The sequence below is a fragment of the Varroa jacobsoni genome, unplaced genomic scaffold (assembly GCF_002532875.2).
Source record: "Varroa jacobsoni isolate VJ856 unplaced genomic scaffold, vjacob_1.0 scaffold_271, whole genome shotgun sequence".
NCBI lineage: Eukaryota > Metazoa > Arthropoda > Arachnida > Mesostigmata > Varroidae > Varroa > Varroa jacobsoni.
The window spans coordinates 8,845-31,208 of record NW_019213173.1 but is presented as its reverse complement, the minus strand read 5'-3'; the positions used below and the strand labels follow the sequence as shown (position 1 = coordinate 31,208).

General features: G+C 40.1%; 2 protein-coding genes and 1 long non-coding RNA gene across 4 annotated transcripts; all 3 read left to right on the top strand.

Annotated features, from left to right (window-relative positions):
* Positions 1-127: 127 nt before the first annotated feature.
* LOC111258851 (2,3-bisphosphoglycerate-independent phosphoglycerate mutase) lies at positions 128-6,410 on the top strand. The gene is made up of 8 exons (XM_022830394.2): positions 128-259; positions 1,873-2,104; positions 2,222-2,717; positions 2,960-3,146; positions 3,352-3,579; positions 3,869-4,057; positions 4,567-4,701; positions 5,645-6,410. Exons 1-8 carry the CDS (start codon positions 146-148, stop codon positions 5,774-5,776), a joined length of 1,713 nt encoding a protein of 570 aa, XP_022686129.1. The 5' UTR covers positions 128-145; the 3' UTR covers positions 5,777-6,410.
* A 1,091-nt stretch (positions 6,411-7,501) lies between these two features.
* LOC111258855 (uncharacterized) lies at positions 7,502-14,997 on the top strand. Of its 2 annotated transcripts, XM_022830396.2 has the most exons (9): positions 7,565-7,663; positions 7,992-8,068; positions 8,342-8,572; positions 9,423-10,036; positions 10,337-11,397; positions 11,565-11,731; positions 13,125-13,472; positions 13,894-14,415; positions 14,741-14,997. In XM_022830396.2, exons 2-9 carry the CDS (start codon positions 8,051-8,053, stop codon positions 14,792-14,794), a joined length of 3,015 nt encoding a protein of 1,004 aa, XP_022686131.1. In that variant the 5' UTR covers positions 7,565-7,663; positions 7,992-8,050; the 3' UTR covers positions 14,795-14,997. The 2 variants fall into 2 exon arrangements, with proteins under 2 accessions (XP_086823741.1, XP_022686131.1); XM_086967615.1 differs by lacking the exon at positions 7,992-8,068 and having other exon boundaries at positions 7,502-7,663.
* A 1,142-nt stretch (positions 14,998-16,139) lies between these two features.
* On the top strand, positions 16,140-19,072 carry LOC111258854 (uncharacterized). The gene is made up of 2 exons (XR_002679237.1): positions 16,140-16,359; positions 18,383-19,072. It is a non-coding gene; the product is annotated as an uncharacterized LOC111258854 (long non-coding RNA).
* Positions 19,073-22,364: the final 3,292 nt, after the last annotated feature.

Below are 22,364 nucleotides of genomic sequence, written 5' to 3'. Positions count from 1 at the left end.
CTTTTCTAAGTAGAATAGAACAACAGAAACAGGCTCTGAACTTCGCTGGGTTTTGGCGCTGTTGCCTAGCCGAAACCACCAGGGGGCCGCCATGTCTTTAGTATGTTGACCTTACCCACCATTGCAATAGCCTCAAACACGGTCTATGAGCGCCACGATTTTGGCAAGGTTGTCTCTGAGGCTTCGGACGACGAACGTAAACCGTCAGTTAGAACGGCGCTTTTACGCATTTATTCACGTTGTTAATCCGCAGCAAAGAGTAAGTTATTTGTTTTTCTGAATGGCTGTTTGTCCTGAGCCTATACTATAGTGTAAACTCCACTACCGATAACAAAGCTCGAGCTCTAGTGACCTTATCTGCAACCTTCTAATTGAATGGCATAGAGATAACCAATCGAATATCGAAGCTTTTCTATATAGGTTCTAATTTGTCTATTCGAACCGGCTACGTTACGCGTTAAATACCGTGAAAAACTAAAGTGGTAATGCATTTACAATCAGCTGAACTTGATCGAGCAATTCAGAGGCAAGTCTAAATGTCACCGAAAAACACTGTATTTTGAATTGTCTTTTAAAAAATCGCTAGAGGTGCACAGTACAGTTTAACGGGGACACGTAGGACTGTCCTTATATAATATTTGTGATTTAGTTCTCTTATTATTACTATTTTACTTTATAAAGTAGATGTACTTATTTAGTTAAAAACATTTCTTGATAGGATGCGTTACGCGTGGTGTCAGTAAACTGGGTTTGTAAAACGTATAATCGATCCAAAGTGCTAAATGTACAGCTAACCAGAAATGCCTAGTCTTCGAAATAGATTACTGAACGGTAGTTTCAAACGCGAGACTATTTGGCCACTTTGTTCGTCTTATTTCTGTTCATAGGTTATATCGCTTAGTCAGTACCTAGATATATTCCACAATAAGGGAGTAGGTTTATGGATGCTATTCTTTGTGTGGTGTCTTTGAGACACCAACATTTGTGATAGCCCTGTTGAAACAATGATATATTTTTGTTTGTAGGAATCATTTAGTGACCATGCTGATGGTGCCTGGCTAGTAGAGCTAAAATATGCGATATCTGTCCACTTATCGTAGCATAGTCGTAGTATCATATGTAAGTCTTTTTTAAATTTTGAATGTGAATATTATTATAAAGACCAACGTGTACTCACAAATGCTAATCTTACATATCGGTTATCGAATTGGTTTAACAGAATGTATTATTATATTATAACACCTTTATCTATACAACAAAAACAACATTTTTATTTGTGTAGTCTTCAATATCCGTTCGTACATTATGGAGTATAGAAGGGGCAGTTAAAATAAATGATGGAAGAAGTTTTTTAGTCGAATTTTTATTAAGTAATGATTATGTATGTTTATCTTGATTTATGCCATTTTAAAAATTTAAATATTAAGAAAACCTTTATTGAAAAATTGAATCTATCGCTCGAGAAAGTATTGGCTATCACTAGTTGTCAGAAAAATTGTTTTATCCTAAGCCCTGTCATGCTATCTCGACGTTACACCTGCACAGTTCAAGAAACAATTACGTAAGCTATTTCTTAAAAAAAAAACACCTTATTAAGTTATCCGGTCAAACACCGACAGATACAAACATACATAATCGTTGTTTTATAGAGACTCGACGAAAAACTTCTTCCATAACCGACTTTAGCTGCCTATTCTATAACAGGCCTTAATACAACTGTCACAACACTGCTTTGACTTATCATGCCAGGGAGCTCAATACGAGTGATCTGAAGGAACAGAGCGAAAGAACAAACCATGATTACATTCATTGTTTTTCTTATCCTACGGATTATGACTGATTAATGCTCGATATTTCTTAACTAAATTCCAGGTGTTATCTTCCACCAGTTTCAAGAAAGGCCCTGTATACAATAGCAACGTCAACATGTCGAAGGTTTGCTTGATCGTTATCGACGGATGGGGTCTGTCGGATCGGGCTGAAGGTAATGCCATTATTAACGCCACAACGCCTGTTATGGACACCTTTGCCAAAGCAGGAGATGCTAATTATTGTACCCTGGACGCCTCTGGACTTGCGGTTGGCCTTCCCGACGGCATGATGGGTAAGTACAGACTTGTATCGAAGTAGAATAGAGCAAGCCCGCTATATATCTAGAAGAAAGCGACAGCACACGTAACCTAGCTTATTAACATAAATTGCCTTTTTGTTATAATTGTAGGTAACTCTGAGGTAGGCCACTTGAATATTGGCGCTGGCCGCGTTCTCTTCCAGGATATTGTGCGCATCAACAAGGATGTGGCTGCGAAACGAATGTACGAAAACAACTACTTTGCGGAAGCGTGCAATCGGGCTAAGCGGAAAACAGGCCGACTTCATCTCATGGGACTCACATCTGATGGTGGTGTTCACGCACATATCGAGCACCTATTTGCTCTCCTCGACGGCGCCAAAAAAATAGGTGTACAGAAGGTCTTCGTACATTTTTTCGGAGACGGAAGAGATACCCGACCGACAAGTGGTACCAAGTACATGCAACAGCTGATTGACTACTTGGCAAAAACAGGATACGGCAGCTTATCGACCATTATGGGTCGTTACTACGCCATGGACAGGGACAAACGCTGGGAGCGCATCCAGATTGCTTTCGAGGGTCTCGTCCAGGGCAAGGGCGAAGAAACAACGCTTGACAAGGTCATCTCAGTCGTTGAAGGCCGGTCAGTATTGAGTAAACTGGTCTATGCTAAAAAAAAAAGAAACGTGTCTTGTTTCTATGTTCTAGATTTTTTTCTTCTAGTAAGCCCGTGTCATTTACATATGGGGGCATACGTAGACTGATAAGAGTTCAATAATCTTAGATTATATTTTAGATTGTAGAGTACTTATATACACATGTGATTTAAGCTGTAAATAGTGCTAATACGTCGCTACCTTTCCCGTATGGTAATAACATTAATAGATACAACGCAGCTGAGGAGACTGAGCGTCAAACGGACGAATTCCTTAAGCCGATCATCATCGACAAAGAGGGTTTAATCCGTGATGGTGATACTGTCGTATTCTTCAACTATCGTTCGGATAGGGCACGACAGCTTAGTGAAGCTCTGGGAGAAAAGCCGCCGTTTGAGACATCAGTTATTCCTAAGGTAATAATTACAGTTCTGCTCTGTAACATTCATATGTAAATATTTTTAGAGAAGAATGAAGGTTTTTCTCGAAAACTTATCTAAAAACATGAATTATTCAAAAACTACAAATGTGTTCTCCAAGAAATACATTCAAGTGCCTCTGAACTCGTTTCCTATTAGTGTTATTCTAATTTGGGTGATCTGTGTCTTACATGCGTTTCAGGACATTGAGCTGTTCACGATGACCCAATACAAGAAGGAGTTCAAATTTAAAATGCTTTACCCGCCCGTGGTCCCTTCAAACGTGTTAGCTGAATGGCTAAGTAAGAAGTCCGCAAAACAATTCCATTGCGCTGAGACCGAAAAGTACGCCCATGTGACGTTTTTCTTCAACGGTGGACAAGAAAAAAGCTTCGAGGGCGAGGAGCGATGCATGGTTCCGTCTCCTAAAGTATGGACCGATCCTAAATGTTCATGCTGCGACTTGATTATACGTTTTCATGAAATTCTTAACAGACCAATTTCATATTTTTTTGCCACATCACTAAGGGGCCGATACCGCAAGTTAATATTCTTTAATGAATAGCAGAGATAATAGAAACACGCGAAGACTTGACGGTATATGCAGATGCTGTATGTTGGTAATGTTGAGCTATATATATACATATACTCTTGTTTTTTCTTTCTTATTTGTTTTCCACTTGTGACCTTTTTTATCGTTTCGGCTTTTTCACCACTAGGTGGCGACATACGATCTCCAGCCAGAAATGAACTGCGCGGGCGTTGCGGATGAACTGTGCAAGGCTATCGAATCCGGAAATTTCGGATTTACGATGTGCAACTTTGCGCCACCCGATATGGTTGGACACACAGGAAAATATGAAGCTGCTGTGATCGCCTGTACGGCGACTGATAAGGCCATTGGGCAGGTATACACTGCACTTAGTCTAGTACTTATCAAATTCTTCTAATTTTTAGGCTGAAATTATATCAATTTATATATCTCATTACGAATTCTTATGAAAAAAAAAAAGAAAATTATAAAACTGCAAACATTTCAGATCGTTATTTCATAATAGTCATTTAAAAATACTAAACTTTTTGCAGCAGGGCGTAATACTGTACGGTATAATAAGATAATGTGAGTCAGTCTATTTAAATATAATTCTAGGAATAAAACATTATCAGGCTGCGGCGGCAATAAGGAGCATTTAAAACAATAAAATGGAACTCCACCAGAATTAATTCATATCGGATGTTATATATATATGCGACAGTTATATTGGTTCACTCGTTTCTTGGGTAGACTACATTTGCTAGAATACGGCAATCACGGGTCTAGTGCTTACTGCTAATGATGACGAATTATTTAGCTGGTAATTCAGCACGCTCTGTTGTACTTTTTTCTCTCTTATAAAAATCATTCGTGATCGATAAGGTGGCTGAATGCTGCAAAAAGAACGATGTTATCCTCCTAGTTACTGCGGATCACGGAAACGCGGAACTGATGAAAGACGAAGCTGGAAAACCCATCACCCAGCATACCACAAATCGGGTGCCGTTCGTCATGCAAGTAAGCTATAGTTTTAGTACATACACGTCTTGTGTACATGCTTACCCTTGCTGCTCTGTGTATTATCTTTACTTATTACTTAATAGTATAATACAGTATTTATCCACTTCTATAAACCGCTTATATCCATTTATATAAAACCGATTCTTACACATATTTTTTGTAGAATCGTTTTTATAAATACGTACCACTTCAATTAGACATTTACTTGTCATTATTTTATATAGGGCCCTCTTCAGTAAAGAAAGCATAGCAATACTTCACAATATTTCATGGAACTATCTATTGCCCTGCATTAGCAATAATTTACGCCGCATCACAAAGACAAGAGAGCCATGTTTCAGATTGAAAACACCGAATTTACTCATGATAGCATATCATTTTCTTTTCCATTGGACAAGTTCTGATAATCAACTCTGTCCCATTCATCTGCATCTAATCCTTATTGGCTGCATTATTTCCATGTACACTTCTTAGGTGGTTGCACTCATTTATTCCTAAACTACGGACCCTGAACAGGCGATACATGCCACGTTCATGTCTAACGTTGGTAACTCCTATCGGTCCGTTACAGCGACTATCGACTTAGTATTTTCCCCTTTCTACCAGCCTATAGCTTGCACGAGCGTATTCTCTAATTCCCCTTTGAAGGTGGCTATTATTATATTTTTCCGGTCGAATTCGACTGAATGAAACTCTTTGAGCCTCTTCCTTCGTTGGCATCTGAAGTGAAACGTTTCTCATTTCTGTTCTGTCTTGATTAGGATGTCGATCAATTGCTTTTATTTCCTCAGAGAGAGGTCCGCACGCATTGTACTTTAATCTCATATTTTTTTTTTATTTATACCAATTTTATCCTTTGCTGTGCGACAATTTATTGTTCTACCGGTCTGTTCAATGGTTGTTTTTCCAATAAGCTGATACAAATAATTCGCTTTTTTAGGGTGGTAACCGCAAGTTTGGTGTTCCTGCTGGACACAACGCTGCTCTTTGTGACGTGGCGCCCACAGTCCTTGATCTGATGGGGCTCGACAAACCAGAAGACATGGGAGGAATTAGCCTTTTGCAGAAATAAATGTCGAAAACTAAACAGATCCTCGTAGCCCTCTAAATATCTAAAAGCGGCGTTCGCTTTTACAATTTACTAAACTAAATAATACTACGTGTTCTTCCTTTATCAATTATCCAGGAAGTCACTCCTACTAACACGGATGTAATAAACCTGACCTATATCCTTGTCTTTCTTTGAATCAGAACAATTCACCGGAATAAGAGGCCAGGTTTTTGAGACAGAAATCCGTAATTAGCGCGTGATAAGGACCGCCTAGGCAGAACGAATCGGACGGCTATATAATGTAGTTCGCCGCAAAAATTATTATTTGTGGATTGGCCCGTCCTAATACGGCGTCGAGATCGTAGATATAAAGTAGCCAACTACTACATTGTATACACTGCAATATCACATGTATACCGATTAGAATTAATCAAACTAGCTCATATTTTAATGTAGTTTATTTAATTATAATCAAGCTAAATGAGCAGGCGAAAAACCATCTGTTATTTTGTCATCACACTCAGTCGTTTGAAGACATTGATCCATACGGTTGGTTACGTCTTGCAGTATGATTTTTCATAGGCATAGAAAAGTGAATTACGTATAGACAATTTCGTGTCACTGAATAAATTAATTGTTATTGTTGATAACTATACCAGTCCTGCGTCTTTATTTGTAATATGTTACCCTCTTCATCGACTACATTCTTTGAAAACAGTTTCTTAAAATGATTGTTGCACCAAGTGAATTCTAATGTTAGCGTCAGGCTTAATCAAATTGCTCATGAAAGTTTTGCGGGCGTTTCGCAAAAGCTGAAGTCTCTAAGCTTAATCACCGCTCTAAAGTCTACAGACGCAATGAAGTCACTGCGACTATCGATTGCTTAGAAAGCGATACATTTACTGTATAACGATTGATTCTCTTAGAGGTTTAGATGAGAAAAATACTTTTCCCAGGCAGACTCCCAGCACAAAAAAAGCAAAGCGTTTCTAGGCCCTGATTCGAACGTAGACCACCGCATGTCCGTGGGTTTAATAGGTAAACACTGCCCTGTCATAAGCAGGACATAGTGTTTTGGTTTTTCCAGTTTAATATGGTGTGACGTACAGTAATGATCAGTCAGATACAGCCGTTGCCATATACAGCTCCACTATATATATCCATTAAAATGTAAATAAAATTATAATATTAGGGGTTACATATTTAGGATATAAAATTAAATTCAGTGTTGTTGATTGGAATATAAGCGCGAAAGCCCCGCATATTGTTTTCCTAGTGATAGGGTTTGCAGGGGTTCAGTGTGTCCATTAGCATTATGAGCACCATTCAGCATTATCTACTAGTTTAAATTGCACTCAGGTAGTGATAGCACTCGACAAAATTATCAAAGACAATAGGTATCACGCTGAGTGCTTAAAACTTCAGCTTTCTATGGACAATAAGCGAATAAATCTATCATAAATATTTCAAACTGGAGTTTTACTTTGGCAGATGCACACTGTGTTGAATCGCTTCCAGCTGCTGCAACGAAAATACAAAAACTTAATATTCTCTAAAATTTTTCCTTCATCGTCATTCGCAGAGACCGCTTGTACTTTGAAAGAGGTAATAGGCATAGATTATGGCTCCCTTCAGCATTGTATTAATGCTTGTCGAATCTCTTTCATAGATCAATAATGACAACTGAAAACATTTAGTATGTTTAAAGCAATCATAAAGGTATAAGTTTTAATTATAGGTCACAACAACTTTTTCAGAAACATGTTAGATCCGATTGTACGATCGGTTGGAGCCGATCTGCATGTGTTACTTCTGGCGCGGTTTTATCTCCGCGAACGACGGTTGCCTGGAGCAGACGCAGCAAATAATTCGTTACATCTAAAAAAATCGCGTGTTTCCATTAATCCTGTAAGCAAAGTTTTTCGTTTTGTTCTTGAAATTTCGTAAGTTGCACTTTAAACGCGTGCTGTCAATACTCAATTTACTTATTTCTATAGATATAATATTTGTAATGGAAATGTTTGGACAACTAGGATTTAATGCATCGAAGTCGATTTGTGAAGAGCCTAGGCTAATACTAAGCGCTACGTTGTACAAACCTATATAATAAAAGATCTCTACATATGATCTATTCACTTCGTATGTACTCGTTTATGTTATCTTTTAATTGTGCTGTGTCTCAACGAATCTACGTTAAATTGATGTAACGTGTTCTCCTGCGGCCCGCACTGTTCAGTGTGTAAAATCCGTTGTTGCTTGTCCTTGTACAGAGTGTATGTCTACCATCTATTCATAATGTCAACTACTTCAGCGGTAAGTTTGTTCAATGCGCGTAACGCTTTTAGCAGAATATAATTTATTAGTCTAAGGCAGGGTTACTTCGTTGGGATAGGCTGTCTGTCGTCCAAGGAATGTAAACAAACCGAATGGACTTATACTTCTGGTAAAAACAATATATCATAGCGCATATGTGTTCAACCTAGCTTTTTTTTTTCTTATTATTGCCGCTGTCTCTATAATGTTCATAATTTTACACATTCACCATTTGTTTTTCTGTCTTTTCATGAACTTCGTAAACCTGCAAAGAACAACTTGAATACGACAGTTGAGCTCGAACTGCATGACAGCCTTAATCAACACGATTCTGCTGTTGGGCCAAGGTTGCATCTCACCAGAGATTTTATAGCTACAACGCCGCCGAACGTTACTGTGTGTATGTCAGAGTCAATCTCTTCTAATTCTGGAACGCCTTCAAATACATTTAAAAAGAAAAACCATGACGATTTGATTCAGACTCCTATCGCCGCTATATTTAAGGTAAAATAAAGGCTTTAACACTGAAGGTTTCAGAGAAAAGCTTCTAGGGCGGTCATAACAGTACCATAACAAAGTAGTATTTTCTATATTGAGTTTGATGTTGAATGATGAATAGGTTCGAGGATGAATATGTGGCAGTCGTTGTGGCAGTGCAAAGGGAGTGCATGCCCTTAGAGCATTTGTTCCTGTCGACGATTTCTGCCCATATCAGTCTGCTTTATATGGCAAATTATTAGGTCAGCATTTGTTATACAAATTTACGACTGATAATGACTGTCTTTTGGACGTATATACATAGATGCTTTTGGATGTACACGTAAACTGTAGCGCCTCTTGTAAAGCTGTATTTTTTTTTATCTAAAAGTCGCTTCTGTGGTATACTTCTATAATCTTATCTTGCGATTGTCTGTTTAAGGCAAATTTCACCTAGGTACTATTTACAAGGTGTTAACATTGACCAAAAAGTTGTGAACTATTGTTTATATGCGAGCGCTCATTTACTGCTGATTATTCGATTCTTGCAGTTGTCGTTAATATGACCTAGCGGGAACTCGTGGTACAGTTGAAATGGCGGTTTGGTTCTTCTTTAAACGTTTCTACGGAAAATTGTAATTTCAAGGGTGTGTTTTTATTGGAATACCATAACGTGCTTTTGTCGCCATTAAAATGATATTTTATTTATTAAATTTCTAGACTGCATAGCTACAGTAGAAGGAGATGCAGTTTATGCCATTTCGACTACTTCTACAGACTTATGTAATGCGAAATATGCACGATGTATCATGTACATTATCTTTCTATATTGAGCAATACCCAGCCAAGATGACGCATTTTCTCGTATTCCTTACAGAACCCCGAGGTACGTTCGACCGACGAAAATCAGTCACCTAATTGCGCAAGCATTTGTACCTCGACTCCAACCTGTGCGATCACCACGTCTAGTCCAAGACTGTCGTTCAAAGGTTCTGCAGGGCACGTTCAGTCACCCTTGGCTATATCAAACTGTTCTGAAGGGCAAATCCTGCTAGGTCGAGATAGTGACTTAATCGAGTCTTTACCAGGTCTTTCTGACGCCGCTGTTTGTCTACCGCGAGATTGTCAGCCCTTGAGCGATTGTTCGGGGGAAACTGCGCAAACTTCTTTTGCCACAGCCAGAGCTCACAGCGAAAGTCCTGGTGGAAGCTTGATTGAGCAAGAGACTTCGCAGAAGTTATACGCTCAAGAGTTCACCACACCATTCGAAAGCTTTGAAGCTTGCGGAGGTGACCGTAAATTTTCGTGCTCCAACGGTCTTCGCCAGCCTTCTTCCGTGTTATTAGATCAAATTCAATCGCAGAGCCAGCGTCAAGCTGACTGGTCAGTCATGGGCGACGTTAGCATGATGAGTGTCGATGGAAATATGTCCGTTGATATGAGAGATGATGCAAACAATGTTTCGGAAATTCATATATGTACAAAGAAAAGGTACGTTGTAAACCTTGGACTTACTTTTAGTAGTTCGTATAATGGTAAACTTGGTAATATATTATATTTTACTTGGATAACGAGTGAATATTTTACTAGAGCAAATACTCAAATAACAAACATTTTATTTAGGTAACAAACGTATAGTTTAGTGGGTGGTAAACTAACTAAATATAGTTTAATGAGGAAAAATCATATAACCTCTGAAATATAAGTATGTTTAAATCACGATATCTTTACCATGATTCTTGACCATTTTAATAGATATTTAACTAAGTTTCCTTCAATATTTCATTACAGCCATTCTAAAACCGAAGGCCTACCTGTGGCTGGACAAATCAAGAGCAATGTTTCGTCAAGTCAAACGGACCATGAGAGCCTTGTGTCCACTGCATCTGCAATAGATAGTTGCAGGAGAAAAACGTACGAGGTTGAAAATATGCCTGCATCGGCTTATCCGCCAAAAATAGGAAAGGGGATGGGGCTCGATTCCTCAGAACGCAGTATTACCCCAACCCCTATCGCTGACGACACTTTGCAGAGGTTTCCACATTCGGCGGAAGCTAATTCTGCCGTCGTTTTTCCTGCTAACTCGAATTTTAATAAATCTAGTGAAGGATTACTGGAAGAATCGGCTTCTAAGACGCGCCTCAATGACACGTTTGACAAAACTCCGAATAAGTCTAATTTGGATCTACCCGTTAGTGGTGACAAGCTAGACGTGCCCTTATCGACGTCTGGTAACAGAACTCCGGCGTCGAAACTTAACGATACGTTCGACAAAGACAAATTAACCCTTGACATCAATTCTTCTGAGTCTTTAAGCAAAAAATCTGTTGAGGACGCAAACCTCAACGACACTTTTGACAAGGTTGCTTCGGAGGAATCGCATCATAACGGGACGTTTGACAAAGAGACGTCAACTATCACCGGAGGTGCAGAATGTTCGGCGTTGGACAAGACGCCTGATCTGGAACTTCGAATCGATCAAACATGTAGAACAGAAGAAAGTGTCCATCAAACACACGACCCTGATGGTCCTGTCGAGACAGACCTGGAGAAGACGTCCGTAGACCCAAAAGAATTCTTGCGGACACCTGAAAAGCTTACTATTGCCAACCGTATTCAAAGCACCCCTCGAACGGGACGATCAAAATTGACCGTTTGTGATAATGGAGACGCTCAACCGGAGCATGATATTAGTGGGGATAAAGATGAGTTCGAGAAAGATAACACTGCTAAGCCTCGTGAGGAACGTCGAGGCAGTGGCGGCTCTTTTCTCAAGAGGCGGTGCAGTATACTTGAGTTGAGTTTCGTTTCGTCTCCGAAACGCGCGAATTTTCAGCCCAATATGTCAAAATGTTAGTGTTCAAAACTGATTCTTACCGTTATATTATTATGCTTATAAATATAAATTTGAACCGTAAGTATAACAAGCCGTTGACAACCCCTTTCATTTTAGACGATAAATTTAATTTCATGTTTAACCTATAATTTTTATACGCGATTGATGTTCGTCTTATTGTAGGTCTGTCTGAAAATGGGCGAACGAGTTTGTTGCAACATGAGTCCATCGCATTCGATTTTTCTGCCGCCGCGGCAAAAGCCCTTGACAACAATGGTGTTGCTGAAATGGGCTCATTCGTATTTTCCTCATCTTCTGGACAACCCATACCGTCGGATATATTTGATCTGGTCTGTCTATTGTTTATCAAAAGTTGTTTAATAGTTTTCACTGCATAAATACAGCGAAAATATATCGATGCTTTAATTAGTTTGTTTTAGAGCATACTGAACAAATGACGATGTATGCAGGGAAAAAGAGGGGTCGCTTGATATTTCGTCCGAAGAAGTCAACCTTGAATAAAGCCATAGATGAAATACTTTTTTTTTTTCTAGGAAGGCTTGTTATTCTGACTAGGATAAATGATGCTTTATAATCATTGATTGCCAAGTTGGGCAAGCTCATATACCATAGCTTTATAGCGGTGTTCTATTGCGCAGTGTGAAGTCGAGTTTCAAATGGTTCTAGCGTTGGCTCATCCACGGGCCTCATCGAGAAGTGGAAAAGAATAATTACAATATGTGCATATTTTCCCGAAGCCAACTTACCGCACTGAAGTTTGCATAACTGTCGTTGTGCATGACTTATATAATTAACTGTATATAGTTTGTTTTGATCCATGATCATGATTACAATCTATAATAAAGGCACACAAAATGTATCACGGATCAGCGATGAGCGATGCAGTATGGTGCACATGTTGGCGACATTGTTTTGTCCGAAAGATGCGCCGTGTTTATAACCCAGTCAAAAATTATGTATAATTACATGTATCAGGTTGTTGACAACATGTGATACAACGATTACGATTAGCTTAACACGTATCGTACACAACGCAGTACGTATACATATGAGCATTTCTAACAAGCTGAATTATAGTCCAACGCCACTTAATTATTTCAATTTACTTGTAAAATTAGCATCGATGGCACGCTGTTTCACGTATGCTTGAAATACAATGGCCCATACAGGCTCATTTAGGCCGGGGGTGGTCGTGTAATACAACTGAACATAAAAACAAACATGATTTGCTTCTAATGTACTTTTAAAATACATTGTGATAGACAGAACCGCGTTAAAAAGAGCAACTGGATATTTGGCTTGTTTATCGTTCAACAAATTAAATTAAAGGAAGAAAAGATTCGGTCGTTTAGAGCTCTACTTTTTGAGGTTCAGTCAAAAAAATTCAATAGCTCGAATAGTGTCAATTTCTGACCCGGAACATCTGAAAAATACTAAAAACTTAGACCATTTGATAGAGTAAACATTTTAAATCAACGTTCTATTACTGGAAATTTTCTGGTTATATCTCTTCTGTAAGTTCGCCTTTGCCTAAATTCTTGCTTTAAGCAGACAGTGTCTAGGATACAAAAACGAATTAAAAAAATAATTTAGATGTTTCCATAGCGTGTCTAAAACAGAAATTGAGTGGCAAGCAAAAGTAATTCAAGTTACAACAGAGACAGTCCCTCACTAGTGCTCAGTTTCTATGCTATCTGATTAACATTACCCCGTTATTTTTAGAGCACTTTGGAAAAAATGAGCACTAATTCAAAGATAAAGGGTGAAAAGTATACTCGTGTGTCATTCCTCGCGATGTTCGATCCGATCAAACCCGAGTCTTCAAGTGAAGATAATTCACAAACGAAGTCACTGTGTACTCCATCTGGTGGGTTGGTCGACTCAACAGAATTTAAGACCCCAATGACCCGTATCGAGCGTACTACTGTGTCGCCGTTAGTAAAGGGATTACCAACGCCGCATTTCGCCAGGCCAAAAAGCGTATGCAATATCAGTGTCCAGACTGACCCTTTTGTAGGAGAAAAAAGCGTTATTTCGGAGTCCAAGTTTCCAGAAATCGATACCGAGGAGGTGAGAGGAATTCTTTTAAGAGAACATTGATATTCTTAGATCTAGCAATTACTATTCATTAATTCACTTCTTGTTATCATCTTATTTCAACATGTTAAATCACATAATTGTACTTTAAAAAATTGCTTGTTGACCGCTAGTTATAAATAATTTAATAAACTTTTGTTGTAGTCGAATAGTAGTAGGTTATATGCGAGTGCCTATTTGGCGTGCAACTCATCATACGCAATGCGAATTTTTAATTCAGTCTAGATAGTCAGTCTGCCCACTTAAAATCTTCACGTTGCAAGACTTGCCCCAAATAGTACAGCGTGAAGTGACTTTGCTTTTCTGTCCGTACGTATCGAGCTATTTCAATTTAAGGATCTTATTTACATTATTATTTTTATCTATGCTAATGTAAATATTTGTTCTTTTTCAGTTACTGACACGTATGGCCGAACTCAACACGACCGTTGAGAGCCAGAAGACAGCTTTGGCTCTTTATGAGAAAGTCGTAACTGTCCTTAAAGACCGAGTTCAAGTCAAATTAAAGAACGACACATTGCAAAGTGGTGACGATAGTAAACAGGTTGCCAGTTTAAAGGCTGCCCTGGTGGCAGAACGTGAGCGTAATGCTCAACAGGACGACGTGGTTCGCAACCTCGAACGCTCAATGCACGCGACTCTTAAGCGAATGGCCGAGTGCCGTGAAGGTAACGCCGCTCTAACGAAAGTTGTTGAAGAACAGCTTGCTGCAATGTCCTTGACACGGGCTAACTGTGACGCTCTAGAACATCATAGGGACGAGGTATTGGCTAATGCAAGCGACGAGATTCAAGCTCTCAAAGTCCAAGCCCAAGAGGATGAGCGTAACCACAAGAAAGCACTGAACAGGCTGGAGCTCCAGCTGAAAGCCAAAGAATCGGAACTCGAGTCCAGCCATTCACAATTGGCTATCGCGGTTGGTCCCCTTCAATATCTATTTATTAAAATTAAAAAAAAAGGAACCTGTTGCTACTAAAAACACATAAACATTTAATTGAGATGGCTATAACGTGGAACTATTGTTATTTTTTAACATGAAAATACAGTTCTGACGCATTTAGGTCGCTAGTAGTGTATGTCAATTTAGAAAGTTTGACAGTTTTAAATTAATTTTTTGTTAAGAGCTAAAAGTGAATCAGCTGAATAGTCAATGAGTCCCGTGTCCGTCTTGGAACATAGACAATATGTAGATTTAACGTTACAACAGTCAGGTAATAGAATTTTTTTTATCTATGTTGCAGAAAAAAGAAATTGACAGTCTTCGCGCCGTCGTCCAACAGATGAATCTTCAATAAGCTTGAAAGCCAGAACTATGGCATATATATATTTATATATATAAAACATAAACGACACATACTATTAGGTACCTCGCGATATGATATATATGTGAAGATACGGGTGCTTAGTGTTGAGGAAGGCCTGCGCGGCATTTAGTATTCATCACAATTGTGCGACAACAATTGACTAATAAATCGCTTGGTGGTTGATGTTTCATAAACTGGTGTCCTTCAACGGGTCTGGACCACTATGTTTCGTAACTTATGTAAAAGTATATTTCATGGCACTTTGGTAACACGCGATGGTACATAGGTCCTACAATTCTGCATCAAATACAAATAATATGGAATTTTTCAGTAACAAAAAACGATTCTTCTTAATAATAAAATGTTTTAGCTGGCTCAACGTGTAATCTATAAAAACTTATCAATTTGAATAAGCAAACTAGTTAGAGCATCAATAACTTACACGCAAAATGGCGGCAAGACTATCCAGTCTTAAGAAACGTCAAGTTTCTCATTGTTTCCGTTAGCCTCGATTATTGTTAGCGAGTAACGAATCCAACAATCAGACGGGATCAGGACACGCTTATTTCACATATTTGAGATAAATATTCCGCCATGGAAGCTGCCATAGCAGAACGCAGCCGAACAGTGCACGCGTACGCACGTACGCTTTCGTTTTCCCGAATCCATTTTATATCTCTTCCTTTTCAATTTGTACCAGCTACCCTGCAATTGTCCGCAGCTCCGACTGTGCTACCCTGCGCGTTTCATCTAAACGAAATTGTTTTATATTGGCTTCTAAGAGGAAAGTCTAAGGCCAATCAACCTTCGACCCGCTTTACATATATCGGTAACATACAATCTAGCGCTGTCTAGGCACCAAGTAAGGCACCTAAAGCGCACTCCCAAACGCTTCTTTTACTCCTGCTGCTGCTACCCTTGAGACGGCTATTGCAATAGAGATTCAATCTAAAATTCAGAACGTTGCACGCCCCCGTCCATGTATACTTCAGATCTTTCAGCCAGTAACAGAGACAGGCTTCAGTGGCGGCCTTCGTTCTCTGATGCCGCCGGCGGTTCCTCAGCTCACTGAGCTCCTGTCGGAGGCAAAATTATGACCACTGCTGCCACTTCCACCATGACTACCACCACGGGCGTAGTTGCCTCTACCGCCGGAGCATTTCCCTTTCTTTTTCATCTCCAAAGGTAGGAATGTTTCTATGCCGTTGTTGTGTTGGTGCGCGAGTTAGACGAACGATGGTTTCTTTTGAACTCAGCTGTTGTCTGAGAGGCTGACGGCGCCAATTCCGAGTTTGTGTGGGCGAATGCCGCACTGCTCATTCAAACTTAGCTCGAATGTTTCGCCGTTCGAATTCGTCAGCTGCCTGACTTACTCACTTGTCTAAACCCATGGCCCATTTCTCTCCTTATTTTTCTTCCTTTCTTCAGGATATTTGGTGCGTTATTCTGTATTCCGCTTGCACTTCCTAAGCTATGAGAAACGCTGGCTCTTTCTCTACGTATCTTGTCCGCCGTCTGACAGGTCTCGTTGGTGCCTTCTTCCGCCCTACTCGCAGGTAAGTGGTCACCTACACCTGCGGAAAAAACGGCACTAGTTACCTTCTCAGGATCTGATGAATTCGGTCGTCCTTGGTTTCTAATTTTTGTTGTCTGTAACTTCGTGAGTCTCCTTCATCATTGTCGCGTAATTTTAACCTCTTTAGCCTTTTCCTTCTGCTGAGCGCTAGTGCCAGCGGAAAAATAAAAGGACCGTTTCTGCATTCGTATCCGCTTACGCAAACTTGCCAACTATCAGCAGCACCCTGAGCACTAACATCCAGCTCGGAGCGTCCGATTCTGTTCTTTTACCTGCTTGCCTATCTCTCGCGTTGCTTGTTGAAGTGTTTATTGGATGCAGGTTCGCCGTTTGCGTGAGCCATACCACTTTTTCAACAGGGGCGGTAATATGGACGAGCCAACTAGAGAACAGATAGGTCGGATGTTAGAAACGAAGTGTCGACTACGAACCCTACTACCAACAACGCCAGTCTAAGGTGCTCGTTGACGACCTAGCCGTCGTAGCAATCAGATACAAGAGAGGGAGAGAGAAAGAAAGCGAATTCAGCACGAGTGTTTTCCTCCGACGTTTGCTGCGTACGCCCGGCTGCTTGATGCGCGCTTCTCGGCCAGTTTCAGCAGCTCCTCGGCATCAGAGCGCCGACACTTCGCGAGCATTTCGAGCAATTTTACTACTTTGTAAATAACAAATGTTCGATGGTAGGGGTGTTGGGCGGCAGGGCAATCGGGTCGAGTTGGCTGCAGCGTTGCTGTGTATCGGGGTCGAATCATGTCGACGCGCTTATTCGACTCACCAGTGCGCTTTAGTACTATTTCGCTTTGTGCCTCTGCCGCATCTTCTGTGAATGAATGAGAGACCGAGAGAAACCAAAATAGAGGGTTGTTATTGTCGGCAAGAAGGGGTGGTTGCAATTTCTGCATCTTCAGGACACAAGAACAAGAAGTGGCAACGGCAGCAGCTGAAAAGTGCATGCCGCCGCAACCGTTGAGCAGTTGAGGGTTACGAGCAAAAAAGCAGGCAGCAGGCCGATGCGAATGCCTTGGTATTGCCTGTCACAGAGATAAATGCCCCGGAGTGCACCCTTCCGAATATAAAAAGGGTATTTTGGGCAGGACGATCATACTCATTTGCAGGTATATCGAATAGGAGAATTGATAATAGTAATTGAGAGTTGAGGTTTCAATGAATGTGGTCGATAAATGAATTTCCTATTCATAGACGCATGCTCGTACGCACATCAGTAATGTAGACCTCGACAAATGTGGTTCTTTATCAATAAATACGAAAGGTCACACCGGTACGTTGACGACCCAGCTTACCCTGCATACACGTAGTTATTTATCTCTGTACCTTCAAATTCCATCTAAGGTTTTTGCCTTAGCTCAAAAATGAACCGTTTTCTATATTAATATAACGTACTGGAAAATTGTGAGCCAGTTAATTGAATGCCAAATCATTTTGCATAAATTCTTACTGTAAAGATAGCTGTAAATTGGTGTACAGTTAAACAGCCGATATACATTTTAACCATGTCATAGGTCAGTAAGCAATCTATTGTAATTTTATACTATTCATTGTTTTATTGGTGACTCTTAGATGGGCTACGATTAAAATTGGTCGGCATTTGTCACACTGAGCACCGTAATCAATCATAGCTTACCAAAAACCGTATCGCGTCACTTTCCAGCAAATAAAAGTAATCATATTTTCTTCAGTTTTGTCATTGTACAATTTGATCAGAATTAGCAGACAAAGGCCACGCAGAGTTGACAATCAAGTTCGATTGGTGAGTACGCTCCCGCGCGTGAGATACGCCACAATTTTCCATTTTGATGTATACCTCCTCATTTGCCGTAGCGCTGTTTATCATCTGTAACCTCAGTCCGGGCTTTAAATAACTGTGTTTGATAATACGCATTTGTGTTTCGTTCCGATTGTCGTCGATATCCGTGATGAAAGGTGATGTCTATGGACACTGTGTAAAAGCCAGCGTCTACTTACGATTTTGTTGTCAATTGTAGGTGAAAACCTAAGCATGCGAGCGTGTTGCCGTTCGCGTCAATATGTGGGCCGATCTTCGCAAAACAAGAGGCGGCATTAGGGCTTCGAACTACTGCACACATTGAATTCGGCCGGTGAACAGAACGATGAATCAACGCGTCAGCACCTGTGTGTCTGACGAAGGCAAGGAGAATCGCTAAAACCACACTACGAGCATCTTTAACGGAACGAATAGCACGAACTAGATAGACAATTTCGAAGGGAGCAACATATCGAACAGTTTCGTGATATTTTCCCATAAAGTGATCCAACTTCGATCTGTTCGGCCTAACCGCTGTATCGTCAATTGGGTGATGACTTAGTGGCCGTTCCGCTATGCACAGAGACCGTTGACAGTTCTCGATACGAATACGACTGTTACCTATAGTATTGAGGTCGTTCGAGTTTTTTAGTATGCATCGCATGGGGTCCAGGTAGTAGTTAGACTGCGAACATGGTGTCAATACAGAACGGAAGCTAACTGGCAGTTCAGTTGATTATCCTATATTCAGCATTTTTCATGAAGCTATTGAGAATAGCACACACAGGGTACCGCATTAAACAATCCAATAGAATACTTGAAATGAACAAACTAGAATTGCTGACCACACACGTTGACGGACACTTTAATCTTAGGTGAATAAATTGTGTAATCAATGGTACGACGCGAAGGTTTTTATGCGTTATCGCTAGATCAGCCATTACGTTTCTTACCGTGCATTCTTAAGCAGTCATTTCACTACAAGTTACAAGCAAAAAGCGATTTCTTTCAATAATCCTGTTAGGAGATAATTCTCATCTTCACAGTAAAATTTTAATTATTTTCACACGTTTACATATAGGAAGTTCGTCGAAGTTAAGCTTAATCTTGACGCTGTCAAACTAAATATGATTGCCATATGGGATCTTGATGTGCGGTTTTCATGTACAAATTGGCTCAAAGGAAGAAAAGCTTTTATGCTTTTGTAGGTGCACGCCATATTAACACGCGTTTACGTTGGATGAACATGATCAAACTGCCCCGATATATCTTCGGCGTAACCGTCGCAGCACATTCTTTGGCTGCCAAATGTATAGTTTACCATTATGCCAGCTGTCTGTGATCTCACGCCATATGCAAAGCCGTTGTGCTGATTGTATTTATTTATTTATTACGCCCTGTACATTCCAAATCGAATCTAGACAATTGCTCAACCAACAACTCCGATTCTACATCGCATCGCTTAGGCAACTGAATCGTAACTACATACACGATATATTCGCTGTACTATGTACTACAACGTCCTACGCCTCACCAGACCAACTAATAGAATGGGGACCGGTCTGGCAATCATTATCGATCAGTCATAGATCTGTTGTCGGCCCGGCATAGGACGCACACTGTGATTTCACTTGTCTTTATGTCTCTACATCGATACACATAGGTGCGGCACTTTCGTAGCCCCGTGTGCGTTCGTTTCTTAACACGCCGCCTGGATAACAATTGTAACGCTTGTAACATTTATCGTTTGCTCATCTTCCTCCTACTGCTCCTTCTCCTTGTCATATCCTTCCTCCTCTCCCAACCACCCGTTTCATTCTGCATATGCCCAATTTTCCTTAACCATCATCAAAAGTGACCACCCCCTATCCAGTCCCGGATACAACTATTTGCCTCGCTATCGCAATGTACAAATCCTTCTTTCTGCAGATGTCTCTCTCTCTCTCTCTCTCTCGTTTGATTTCTCTTTATTTTTTCTCTATTTATCCTGTTTTGCTTTTTCTTAGGCTTCACAAAGACAACCTTTAAGAAGACTTTTTTCCCTAGCCGAACGCTTTGCATACACACAGGTCGAACGTGGGTAGTGAATGTACGGTCAGTGACAAGCTAACAACTGCAAATCTCAAAATTTCGTGAGTTCCTACAATAAAAATGCTGCCGCGCTGCTTCGTCGTCGTACGTCTGATCGTAGGCATAATCTCGTTTCTTCCTCAATTTCTAACGCGGCTCTAGAGCTAGCTCTATCATCATCGTTAGAGCTGCAGTCGAACTTGTTAAGGTAAAACTAGTTTGTGATCGCTCAGGGACGGAGTTTTGTTACGCCGCTGTCGAATGACAGTAGGCGGTTGAGAAGAGCTGGGATTTGAAGTGAGCGGGGGATGCTGAAGAAGGACTTGCTTCGGATTATGAGGGGTAGTTACAATGGAGATGGCTGACTGTTGCCTACGACCACAGGTTTCACTCCTACATGAAAGCCCCAAAAGGAACCCCGTGATCCCACACGCGTTGAATTGCGAATAGCGACTCGAAGTTAAGGTGAGTTCAAAGCTTCGAAATTTAGCTCAGCCTCGAAACAGATAGGTGTACTCGAAGGTTCACTGTTGTAAAATCGATTGAGGGGCAGCAGCTTTACAAGGATGAGGCTTTTGAATAAAGGCAGGGATGAGGAATTTGAATAGGTATTGCGGGATGAAGAAAATTGGGAGATATCACATAATAGAGCAAAAGGGTTATAACTGCTGTCGTTCTATCAACAGCCTTTAATTGGGAAGCCCACGGCCATTTGCGGTCCCTTCGGAAATACAGCTTACCATATGCTAATGCCCTAAGGCAAGTATTTCGCAATATTGGTTGGTCATTAGCCAGTGGGGCACGGTGTAGAATATATTGATGGTTAGTCTATTTAGCTAGGCTTCATGTTCTGTCCTACTGGAAGGCTGCAGCATTTTCATTTGGGTTCGCCTGAGTGCTGGAAGGGTCTTCGAGGACCCCTTACTGTCCTTACGATATCTAGTATCATTTGCTGGAGTCAAATACCAAACTATTTCCAGGTGATAAATGTAATTTTCTAGGAAACACAGCCTAAGGCATAGTTCTTTTATAATAAATACAATATAGACATATCTATATATGTCTATCTATATATATATATAATAAAACAAGTAATTAAAGTTTTGATTCAATTTCTATGTTATTGTTACTATAATAGTAGAATTCAGCATTAGATGCTGATAAATGTCGAGAGCTTTTCTATCAATTGTCGAAACCTAATTATTAAAAAGCTAGATGCCATATTAAAAATATTTTTAAAATGAAAAATAAAAATATTTTAAAGCTATTTTGTAAGGCCATATTAAAAAATTAGATGCCTGGGTCAAACAATTTTAGATAAACATGAACTCGATAGATTTTACATTGAGCAGGCGATAAATGAAAGCCTCATTTATCTATTGCTTGAATAGAGTTGATACATTTCGCGAAATGCATACTTCAAAATTAAACATGTTTTATCTAAAAAAGGCAAACAATCACATACATATTCAGGTCTACTATCGAGTGTTTGTAAACTCCTCATTTATCTGTACGGAAGTGTGCTATTGATTCGTTTGTTCGTTTGATTCGTTGTTTGTTTCTTATTTGTCTCGGAAAGTTTAGAAAATCAGTAGTATGCTATGCCGAATCCCGAGAAGCCATTGATACAAAAAACTGTAGATTAATCGTTCATATATTGTGCTCTATTTTTTGGATTGAAAGTGATCAACATCGGCATCCTCGCAGTACGCCCTATTATGAACATTCAGATTAAATCGGTCCCGTGTCGGAAGTATAATAGCGTTCAACGTGGCCACACATAAGTACACAATAAACTAAAACGAAAATTCAAATAATTTTTAATTTTCAATTTCGAATTAAACTTTTCGCTTTTATTTTACTCAACACAAGCCGGCTCTGTCCCATAACCGCATGCGTTGTATGAGTACCGGATAGGTGTATGACGAAAACTAGCCGCTTGTAGGTTATGAATGCATGGAATCCGAATAATGGCATTTTAAATAGAGGTATTGACTGCAAGCGGCGTTCTGTAGCTGATTTGGTAGACTTTCTACCGCTGTTACCAGCAGCAAATCTGTCTTTCTTGGCATCATCTCTTCTCGATAGACGCGCCCCACATGTATTATAGATACAAAAGAACCTGACGTGAG